This window comes from Callionymus lyra, chromosome 2, assembly GCF_982586985.1.
Source record: "Callionymus lyra chromosome 2, fCalLyr1.hap1.1, whole genome shotgun sequence".
Classification (NCBI taxonomy): Eukaryota; Metazoa; Chordata; class Actinopteri; order Syngnathiformes; family Callionymidae; genus Callionymus; species Callionymus lyra.
This window is the reverse complement of record NC_141819.1, coordinates 41,186,865-41,199,583: the sequence shown is the minus strand read 5'-3', so window position 1 is coordinate 41,199,583 and position 12,719 is coordinate 41,186,865. Positions and strand designations below refer to the sequence as shown.

The window sequence follows — 12,719 nt, the reverse complement described above, 5'->3', positions numbered from 1 at the left end:
TTTTAATGAGATTTCTCGCTGAATGTGTTTTCCAGTAGACCCTAAATCACACGTGACCCCGGTCCTATATTTATCCAACCCTCATGGATTAGGTTGATTAGATAAGGAAAGATTTGATATTCATTTTTTTTATACTTTATCAGTGATTTATCCTTAATTTCCCCAATGTAAAAAAACTATAATTTTTTCTACTTTTATTTATATTTATTAATAATGAAATAGTGCACATCATATACATTATATTAGCATTTATATTTGATTGGTTCATTATCCTAAAGATTAGTTTTTACCACATATCTATTGAGTTTGATTTACAAGAGTAAAATAGTGCATATTGACTTGGTTTTTACCTTTTTACAAGCACATTATTCTATTTTATTAAAATAAACAATACATAATTATTAATACTAGCAAATAAATATCTTGAAAAAGAAAACTTTATCATATTTATTTTTTAAATTTTTATTATAAATTAATTTATTTACCTCATTTTAATTTGGCAAGACTCAATTTTTAAAAGTGTTTATTTTTAAAAACATTTGTTTTACCACATAGTTATATTTATTACTAATGAAATGGTTCACAAAATACACATTATATTATATATATTAAATAATTATTAATAACCAAAAATGACACACAACCTACTGAGACCTGGTGTTGTTCATCTTCAACTCTCTACTTGTGTCGGGGAATCATACACGACTACAGCGGTAAAAGGCTCTGACCTGGTGAACTCCGTCACTCGCAGAGTAGATGTGACGTAGTTGCTTCAGGTGGTCTCTGGTGCGACTCAAACCACGCAGGGTCGCAAACATCTCCTCCATTGCGTTGTGAGTTCGCTCTGTGGTCAGTTCGGACGGATTTTCACAACCTGCCGGGATGAAGGAGAGAAAATATAAAATGAAAATGAAGGATGACTAAAGAAAGTGAGAGAAATATGGTATTGTCAGACGTAGCACATTTTTTAGGTTGGTCATTTTCTCAGTTTGACTGCAGAGGACAAGACTTGCATTATTTCAGAAGCAACTCTGCAGTCTAATCGTCATCTGCTCCCACCTTCCAGAGAAGTGCTGAGGGAAGCAAAGCCTTGCTGTGAAATGAAATAAAAACTACAGACTATAAGGATTTGAACCAGAAAAAAGCTTAGTGGTTCTACTTTGTGGTGAAGTTAATGCACTCAAACAAGAGAAAAAGCTCGTTTTTGGCAGAGTAAGAATGTGTTGCACCGTCGGCTTGTTCCAGCGTCCTCAGGAAAGTGCTTAATATGAATAACAGCAACATCTCAAAATGCATCTGGAAGAAACTCGGACTGTGAATAGCTTATTAAAGTTCATATTAAATAAGTTTTCCACGGAAGACATACTGGAACAGGAAAACTTCCAGAGACTGGAGACTGCTGGGTTTAGAAGATTAACCTGCAGGGGCCACTTCCTGTCCTCTTTATCTTTCAACTGTAATAATACACTTGCTGTCAACTTTCTGGCTCTTTAAGCGTCATGTTGGATTCCTAAAATCCAATCCGGACAAAACGTGCAAAAACGGTTTTATCTAAAAATGTTCCCCACCCAATAGAAACAAGATCATAAACACTATTATTGACTTCATTTTGACTAGAAAATTTCTCAAAATTCAGGGTGTAAATTGATTTAACTGATGAGTTTCTGTAAGATGAACATTTTATTTTCTTATATGAGGATTAAACAGAAGTAAAAAAAAGGAATACATGATTATGTATCTAATATTCTTTCTGGTTCAGCAGTGCATGATGATACTTGTAGTATGAGTTGAGGAAGTGACTTTTTTTCAGGTGTTCACTAAAAACACAGGGAAACAAAAATACACTTGAGATACTTACATCTCGATATTGGATGATTCTGCGAGTTAAGTCACTTGTTAGCTATGAACATTTATTAAAAGTGTATCTGGACACAATAATATGATTAACTTAAGGTGTAGTTTAAAAGTAATACAGGTACCGTATAATTTTAACAACTTTAACAACTTTAAACTACAATACAATGAAACACAGAAAACAATCTGGATGTTGGAATCTTCGGATTACACTGTGGATTAAAATTCTAATCACTATTGTTTAGTTTAATATTCTACTCATATTGTATTCTATATTATCTTCAGGACAACATCTATATTTTTATGAGTATGAAACATGTGGTACTCCCAAGTTGTTGGCTGACTCCTGGTACTGGTTGGTGAGGCATTTGTTACCAGGGCAGCACAGAAAGAACTCATTATTTATAAAAAATGTATTGATTGTTGCTGGCTTTTACCTTTAAAAAAAGATGGTATTTTCTCTGAATTACATTAGCTCTTGACACATCAAGATGCTTGTTTCACATTAACTCAGAAATGTACTCAAAAATAAAACTGCAAACTAGTGAAAAAGAGTGAAATACAAACTTTATATGATGTATTTTTACTGTTTTTAACTGAAGGTTCGTTGAGATTGTTTAATTGTGGAGATGATGATATACATTTGATTAATTAGCAACCCTGATTTAACATATTTACCTAGATTTTGACATGATTTTTCTGTGTCCAACTACATCATGAACATCTAGAGTCTAAAGAAAATTATTTAGTTACTCAGGGGGGAGGATTGAGGCGGGGGACACTCACACAAAGCTATAGAGTATTTAGAGTGACCATTGAACCTCTGTGTTTCTTGGGTGTGTAAATTCTCAGAGGAAACCCATGCAAGATTAAATTAAATCGTGAAAATTCTGACTTTATCGGATAATCACGTTACAGGGCTAACACTACAAACACACACACCATCAGAAAACATGATACGTTTGAAAATTAATTTGGTTTTGCAGGAGAGTTATACTCCCCAGATTATCATCAAAGACTGCAAATTAAATGAAAGATTATATAACCATCCATGAGATCACCCTTGAAATTCAAGACTTAATTCTCCCAAATGAAAGTCTGTGCACGAATTAAAGATAAGATCATGCAACCATAGTTTCTTTGACTGTAGTGAAAGATGATTTTAGTGCATTACAGGGACTTATAGAAAGACTTCCACATATCCAACTCCCTCTTGGGAACATACCATATATGTGCTGTGGCACACATCAGAGTTGGGTAACTCCAGCAAACACTTTTTGTCGGTCCTTAATCTCTGTTATTTGTGCTCTGCGGTTCCTGTTTCCCGGCAGAATCAAGATGGTATCAACGTTTATCGTGGGAAGTCTTTGTTTTCGTATTCTGTTTTTGGCCCCCATCAGAGAAAGTCTTCTCCAAAAACAAACTTGTCTCCTAACACCTTCAGTCGATAAGAAAACAGATTTATTACAGCGAATAAATGAGAGTTCTTATCAGTTTTGATCTAAAGATGTTGCTGCGATTCCCTCGGCTGCATGTGCAGTGGATGGTAGGGGCAGATCTGGCGCTGAACATAAATCGTTTGGAACGGTTGCGTGTCTGCAGCGAAGCGACCTGGCTGACTTGCAAAAGCACCGCCTGTGGTGGGCAGAGAAATGCAGGTGTCTCGGAGGGACGGGGAGGGGTTTGTCTTTGGTCCCCCATGTTGATCGAAGCTTGGCCGAGGCTGAAGCAAGTGAATCAAATGGTCTCACGCGAAGCTATCACGATATTTACCAACACACCTTAACCTCAGAACCATGCACGCCACTCTCTCCTCTACTAATTTGAGAGCTTCTCTATGATTACAGATGTGACACACGGCAAATGATGGGAAGCTGCACGTCAACACATGCTGTGTCTGTTACTCAACACACTGATGCACATTCCTTAACACCCAGGAATTAATGCCCCACAATATCAGCTAAACACTTACCTTGAAGCTGAAACCAGGCGAGTTTGGAATGAACACATAATTAGCACAATGTTTCAAAAAGCTGAGAATAGTTTTTCATGACATTTATTGTGGATTGGCTTGAAAGGGAATCTATTACTGGTGTTCTATAATGCCATCTGGACTTAGGAGTTAAAGATGAAACCTTCAAAACATTCCTGACTGGTACTTATGCACCGAGCTCCCTTCAGAACTAGCAAATAATAAAAGAACTCGCGAAATAATCACCAAAATAAATAACTTTTCATGTATGTTGACATTGTTCATTCAACAATTTAAAGTTTCTTAGTTAAAACCGGGTATCGATTAATCCTCGTGTCATCTCTTTCCGGGCCTTGACCATGAGATAACACAAAGGTTTAAAGGCAAATTACATTCATTTTGGTGTTGCAATTAAACCTCTCGCTCTCATTACATCCTTTGCAGCTACAGGAACAAGGAAGTACCGGCAATCACTGAGGACGAGAGGATAAATTTGACTCCAGCAATTTTTTAAAGCTGATGTTTGGACATATTTTGGCTTTCAGTTCGATTCATTCCACCAAAATAGAGTGCAACCATTACAAGATGGAACTCAAATCATTAATTGCAAGTGGTCCTGGAGGGAACACTGTGTACAAAAAAGTAACCAAACAAAACTCTGAACCAAAAAAGACAATGAGTAGGTCAACAGAGAATAATAACAGGGATGTTTGGTGGTGGTATTACACAAGTTGGGGTCGAGACACAATTGAGGGTCTATAGTCCTGTCTTGGTCCTGGGTTCCCCCATCTTGTCGTTTATATCGCCCCCAATATTACGTTGGACAGGAACGTCCTTAAACTCTTTATATTATGTGTTTGAATTTCGGATTGGTCGCTACCTGTAAAAGTCTTGGTCTTAATTTTCTTGGTCTTGATAGTTTCTTGGTCTCAGCTGAGGCGGACTTGACCACCAGCATAGTGTTGGCCATAGTGCTCCATCTCCATCTCTTCATAACTCATCTTCAAGCATCAAACTAGAGTGTTTCACAGGAGAGGAGATGGACAACCATAGTTTGGTCCAGTGGTCACATTAGGTACTTGACCCTCCTGAGTGAGGGTACATTATCCCCTTATAAGAGAATTATAAAGGACACGCACTCGACTCTGACTCATCGTCTTCTTTTAAAATTAAATACAGAGAAACAGTCATTGACCTACTTCCCACTGTGATGCCATAACACAATCATTGGGATTTTAATTGCACATTATTAAGTCGCGTCTATCATTGTTTGGATTTCTTTTGAAAAGTGTCTTTTCAGACATTTAAACTGGGACATTGTTACGATTGCTTTGTTTTTTAAAGTTGAAGGTCTTCGGCCAGCCCAATGGTGGATGAGATGACGGGGCGTTATATATATTTTGTCCCTCGTACACATGAGGAAGAAGAGCGAGTTCATTATGCCAGGGAACTTCCGGACCAACTTTACCCACTGAACAACGAGCCGTGAGGGACATCAGGATACGGTTGAGTTTGGAGAGTTTTTTGTGTGAGGTTTACAGTAGTTTACCACTTAAATGACTTAAAAGAATCTCCTAATACGCCATGAAGCCCTGGCAACACATGCAGCCAAGGCATCCCGGTGTAAAAACAATAGTCAGTGTGGTACCAAGATTTCTTAAGCATTCCTGTCACGAACCTTGGAGTCGTTTCCTGTGCCATGAGCTAAAATGTGAGTCCAAAGAGGTGAAAATGTCCTGCACTGTTAAAGAAGTACAGTACAGTCTGTCACACATGCCCATGAGCAGGACTTTACTACCTCTTTCACCAATATTGCTAATTTAATGCAAACCTTAATCTATTATTTTGAAATATGTGAGATTATCTATTATTTCTATATAACAACGGAATTAACTGTAGTTTGTTCGACGAGGGGTGATATTGTCTTTTCATTCATGGGTCTCAATTTATTTAATTTATCCCTCTTTCAAATCCCCATCAAATTATTTCTCTTTAAAATCACTTTTATTAAAAGTCTCTGTATAATTACTAACATCTATAGACCACATTTTTATTCTTATCCTAAACACTCAAATGTTTATAAGTTATCATAGCAACATGAACGTTCATCTACCTTCATTTTGAACAAACCGTTCAGCAGACCACATAAAATGACTTGGCGGGCAAGATTTGGCCCCTGTGACATGGGTTTGTCACATGTTCCTAGACCCAAGGTTATACAAGAAAAAAAGAAAGAAGCACAGAGTAGCTACATAATATATTGAATTAGTTTCTAATGATTATGAAAGGAAGCCTGGAAGTTATTTATAGCAATGAAAGTTTTCTGCCAACAGGTCATGAAACGTTTAAAGGAAACATTAAGATAAGACGTTTCCTCAACAACCTTCCAAACAGTGCACAAACTTCCTCACCCGGCCGTCACACCTAATCGCCCTGTACTTATCGCTGGAATGTAGACAACAAGATTACGCACACATACGGCTTATTTTGGAACCTGATCAAGAATTATATTCTGGCTACAAAAAGAAGGAGAGTGTGCATAGAAAGGCGAGATAAAGAAGAGGAAAAATGGCCATTTCTATCCTTCAGCTATTGTTATCCTCCCAGGAATGCTACATAGGAAACTGAATACATATTTAGTGTGATTTGACATCACAGCTGCTTAGAAAGAACAAACACATGTAATGACTCGTTTTACATTGAAATATAAATACTTAAGATGACTTTGAAATAATAGTAAAAAACAGGGTTTCATATGGCTCATTTAAGCTTGGTTGAATATAAGTATTTTAAGTACTTTTAATACCATTCAAAATTAAACACAACAATTAATCAACATCTTTAAATAAAACTGCTCTGAGAGTCGACTGCACGTGAACCTCTAAATTATTTCAATAAATAAATGAATTAATAAATGCTACCAACTATTTTGACTTTTGAACATAAAATCTTATATATTTAAGACACTTTAAGAGTCTTTATAAAGATGTTTTAAGGCACACTGGATTTCCCATTGTATAATAAATCAAGAAATCAAAAAAAGAAAAAGAGAGAGAGAGGGGGAGAATAGAATAGATTAAGGTTGATTATGGGTTTTAAAGTATCAGAATATTCTATTAAATATGGCTTACAATAATTTAAATTATTATATATATTTAACATTCATTCAAATTGAACACATTTTAATTGCCATGGGGGTCCCTCTGAGCCCCTTGAGCCCCCTTCATATTGACCTGATGGAGTCGACCTTTGACCTCCCCCTAAAAACGAAGAAAAAAGACATAAACCTGGTTTCAACCCGGAGCTGAAACATACACAGAAAAAACTCTACTTTTGAAAAGGAAAAGAGAAATCAAACCAACTTTTTTTTTTTAAACCAATAAAACTCTTTGTTTTCAACTCCATGTGAATCAACTACACAATTAAAGCAGAGTTGGAAAAGCAGCTGGTGTAAAAACAGAGTTCAAAAGGGAGACGGCGTCCACATTTCGAGCCACTCCTCGACCAAATTTAACTTCAAAAAGTGTCTGCAGGAAAGAGCTCTAGAGCTGCTGAGGTTGCTTCTCACATTAGACATCTGGCGAGCTACACAACAACAACACACTGCAAATGAAATTAGAGTTTGGATCGCCAAACAAAACAACACCAGAAATAACTTGTTTTTATATAATCTGCTGCTATTGTTGATACTGATAACAGACCAATCCACCTCCTTAAATGTGGAATGAGATTGACCTTTTTTTTTCTTTCACACTTTCTTTATAACTAAGCTATGATGTGTATGCTCTAAAAATGACACGACAAACACATTTTTTTTTTGTTAAAATCAGAAGAGAATCAGAAACCGCTTTATTTGCTATATATTGATAAAATGAACAGGATTTTTCCTTTGCTGTTGAAATAAGGGTTGATGAGGCTTCATGATACAGTTGATGAGGTATCATGACACAGTGTCTTCATTTGAAATCATTGACTCTGATCTACTGATTCAATGAAACCTGGCATTCATTTTAAACTGATCAATGAATTTTAACTGTTTGCTGTGCAACAAATTCGTATTCTTAATTAAAAAATCTTCAGAATTCCTCAACTCATTGGCATGCAAGGTTATCGAAGCAGTGAAATCTTGGTAAGACCCTCTAATGGAAGGTATTATTTTACTGCTGTCCAGGTTTATATTGCAGTCTTTCAGTTTCTGAGCGCTTGTTTCTGCAGCTTGAGATAAAAAGCTGCCGTACACTTGAGAGCAAACACAAGACTGACTAATCTGAGTCAATCTCAGACACAAATAATTCCCCTGATGCTGATTAACACAAGCTACTTACAGGACATACCTGACAGCACGTTTTACAGATTCAGTCAGATTAGAAATCAAACACAACTTTTATGAACAGTTTGTGTGTGCAGTGAGAGCGAGCTTTCAATCAGTCAAAGCTAGTTATCGCAGAGTGTAGATCAGGGTGTCAAACTCTGCGCAGCGACGTAAGTATTTATTTATCGAGCAAATGTTTATTTATCACACTAAAACATTGTCTTTTCATTATAAAAAAAGCTCAACCCATTCTTAATATTGCCATGCTATCTTCTATCAAATAATGTTCAAATAGAATGTCATCAAAAATCTTAACACAACATCAGCATAACATAAATTTGACTTTAAAAGCCTTATTCTAAAATCAGTTAATTATCTTAAACACTGGCATATTTATAGGTGACTGTATCAACATGTACATTAATGTACTTTGATTATGACTCAAGTTAACCATCCTGGCGGCCACATAAAATGATCTGGCCTTACCTATCTGGCACCCGGGCCAGGAAACTGGACTTTTTACTTTCAAAATATTGGTCTCATCTCATAGAATGACCAAATACTAATGACTTAAAATTGTTCTACAACCCGTATATTAATTGTCCTTTTTTTCATTGCAAAACCAAACTGTTTAATAAAAAATGCATAAAACTTTCGCTTTGCAATCTTTTCTCATAACATTTACTGTATAAAGTGTGGCTCCTGAGGCACGTTCAGGAGGTGACTTTTCTAATAACTGTGTTTTTAGTAGATTATTTATTAACATTATTATTCATTATAGAGAAGTAGTACAGAAAGGGTGACATAGGGCATCACCTGATACACAGCTTAGCGCTGAACTGTAACGTGGAAACATGATGTGTATGAAAGGACAACACCGACATGTGACCGGCCTCCTGGCTGCTGTCATGTCACTGGTGTCGATAAATCACATGTGCCCCTCAGAGGTTTGGCAACAAGAGTCTAACGTGTCACGCTGTTGGGTGAAGAGCCAGGACATATGCATCAGAGGGAGAAAAAAACTGGATGCTGCCAAAGGGAAAATGTTGCGGGTGCATCGGAACACACACGGTAATAAGGTTTCATAAGATGAAGAAGCCGCTTCTTTGTGTGTGAGGATTTCTAATGAACACAGAGAGTCTGATAACCATGGATCATAAAATGTGACTTTATATCCACTGTATAAGAATGTGACAATACAAGCCTTGACCTACCTTGGTACAATACAATGTAGTTTTTCAGTCACTCATTATCATTTCATACTTTCAACAAATATGAAACAATGATGTTGATTCCTGTGTATATTTCAGCAAATAGTTGGGGGCGAGAAATACATTTAAAAGAAGAAATTTAAATAAGTCATAATCACAATTGCATTTTCTAAGGATTTTACTTTTTTTTTTTATGTCTAAATATATCAGCAAACATCAGCTTTAAAAGCTGCTGGAGTCAACTGTATCCTCTCGTCCTCAGTAAACACTGCGAGCTTGCTGGTTGTAATAGGGCAAAAAAATGTATTGCAACACAAAAATGAAGGGCGTGAATTACTGTGTAAATTCTATGTAATAATTATAAAAGGTTTCAAATGTATTTATTTATAACACCCTTTGTTAAAATATGATCCATAAAATAGCTTTGGTCCAAATAAAATATTATTTTGAAGACAAAAAATACATTATAAATAGAAGAAATAAATCAATCAATATAGTTCCGTTGAATATTAATACAAAAAAATACAAATATGGAATATTGATATATATATATATCACACCTCTAGCTCTGAGTGCATTTAAATTTGGCGGGAAAAATCCTAATTGGATCTTTCCAAGATAAAGGTAGCCAACCCCTGCTATAGACTGGATGGTCACATCATTAGTGATGTCAACAGTGTGTTACCAAACCATGGTTTTCGAGGTAATTCGCCGTCGTGGCCATCTTGGAAATGCAGTATTCCAGTTTAGCTAGATTCTGGTGAAGGTACGTTAAGTGACAGACGTAGAACCGCCTAGTAATGATTTCAAATCCTGCAAGTTATTGGTAATTGGATTATTTAGAAGTTGGATTTTTGTGGTTCTGATACTTCAAATAAAGGGTTTGGTGCAAAAAAGGTTGGGGATAGTTGCTTTAAATCATCTTTTTCATGGTAAAAACCTCATCTTTAAACATCTTACGCAAGTCCACCTCTGCTGCATCCATCTACCTCACTGGAGGTCTTTCTTCTATCTTTCTTCCCGTGACCTTCACCTCTCTCTTGTCTGACTCTCCTTTTGGTGTGTTCACATCATTCCAATCACAACAGTCGAGATGAACTTTTAGACTGAAGTGTATAGAATAAAGAAAAGCTCTCACATTAAGGTCATTGGAGGTGAGGGGGTCCCTGAACATTTATATTTTTCTATTCACTCATCATTCATCATATTCTATGGCCACGGATGGGTTATGTAAGATTTAAATAAACGACCTTAGAAAATGTTACATAACTGGAGAAGAATTATGCGGCTCAGCTACAGGAAGATGATCTTAGTTTATACCATTTAAGCAAAAAATAACTTGTATCTGCCTCTTTATTGCAGCAATATTGGAGGGAAACATATATAAGGGGAAAATAATATACGAGGTGAGTTGGAGTGTCATTCATTGAAGATGTATCACATTAAAAAACAAAAAACTTGAATAAGTAATAATGGACTAGTGAATTAAATATTTCCATGACTTTTCCATCAGACCACTTTAATCATCATGAAAGCTTAAATATTAAAAGAAAAACTTCTATAGAGCTACATGCAGCATCGTTTGTAAACGCCTATAGGAAATAGGTGGAATTATTCTGCCCTCTAGTGGATCTTTAAGTGACTGACAACGGAGGAAAAAAAGTTATCTATGAAAGCATAAAAGGTTATTTAATAAATCAAACAGGCGCTTATAATGTCTAAAGTCTTATTTTTTTAAAATGTGTTTTCTTCTATTTACCTGAAAAAACAAACTGCGATGATAATTCCAAAGGCTTTCAATTTCAATATTCTTGAGACCCCTGCTGGACATGAAGAGTATTACAACACGATTTTTTTACCAGTATTATAATACAGTGTTGCATCGTCCAGAACAGTAGTATGAAGTTCATTCGGACAGGATTGAGACTATCAATAAACCATCATGCAGATCTTTAACAGTTTATACTGCGAGTCGAATTGATTTTTAAATCATATCTTCTTTTGTGAGCTTGAATACGACTCATTATGGACATTTATATTGTCATTGTATGAACACACTCTTAACATAATCCTACCATTTACGTCGTGAAAAAAGACACAGGAGACCAACGATTGCTGCTGAATAAGTTTTCAAGTTATAAAGTATGTGTTATAAAGTATAAAGTTCAAAATAAGTCCTTCTCTCTAAGGACATGTCTAGGAACCATCACTAGAAAACAGCAGCGATGCACAACTAGTGGACAACACATCAAGAACCTGCCACAGAGCTCCTTTGTAGTCACACGACTGCTCTTAGACCAGCTGCTCGTTCACCTTCTCCAGATGAACATAACACATGCACAGTGGACAGCACTTACATGAATAAATATAGTTATATACAATATTTACATTTTACTCCTGATGAATGTTGTGTTAGAAAGATAATTTTCTCTTTATATTTTTAAGTCGCTAAACAAAGCTGGATCAAAAAAGAATAGATTTTGCTCCAAAAGACAAATGTATTATTTTTTATGAATAATTAAAATTGCATGTTTAGCCAGGCAGTAAATTGGGGGTTTGACACACAAAGGGCCGAAATATTTTAGAAGTCCAACAAAATGTATATTTAAACTTGTATCTATCTTAATAAATTTTAACTTTCCCTTAAAAGCAGTTTCATTTGGAAGTCTCTGTATATAACCTTGACCTTGGTTCATTATCTACAAAACAGACATCTTTTTAGCTCAACATATAAAGATAAACATTAATCTACGTTTAATTTGAGCTCAACTGTTTGCTGCGCCACATAAAATGACTTGGCACAGAGAAAATGACACTAATCGGTTTATTCTATTCTTTTATTGGTGGATGTTGACTCACAAACAGTTAAAATAGTGTTTTTAGGGTCAGAAGACCCCCAGTAGTTTGGGGTCAGATCGGGGGTTAAATATGAGTAAACAAGGACTTCCTCCCTGCGGGTCGGATCTGCACCTGGACTTGTCATTATGAGACTGTGGCTCCACGAAGGACCAGCAGCCCAGAGGAAACAAGAGCACAACGCTCTCAAATATTGCATCAATCGTGCGGGGAGTTGTGGGAAACTGGACCCAAAACAAACATTACAATGTTTTAACATGATGATCGAGGAGTCGATTGATTTCAACTCAACTGTGATATGAAGGTTAAATAAAAGGAATAGCAGTTTTTTTCTTGTGTAAATATTGCGTAATGCTGCATCTGGATGTCACAAGATAAAGAAGAAAAGCACTTGGAGAGTGCAGACCTCCCCCAAACGGCTTGTTTTTAACCGTATTAAAGTTCCTGTTGACATTATTGTCCTACATTTTTATGGTCTATGAAAATATGTTCTACATATAGATGAGATATCATG

At 36.0% G+C, this 12,719-nt stretch overlaps 1 protein-coding gene across 1 annotated transcript in view; it reads right to left on the bottom strand.

Moving 5' to 3' along the window:
• Positions 1-12,719, bottom strand: part of scfd2 (sec1 family domain containing 2) — an 89,998-nt gene that overhangs the window by 13,225 nt on the left and 64,054 nt on the right. The window contains exon 6 of the mRNA XM_087785258.1: positions 729-874. Coding sequence (XP_087641384.1) covers positions 729-874 — 146 coding nt within the window. The remainder of the gene's footprint in view (positions 1-728; positions 875-12,719) is intronic.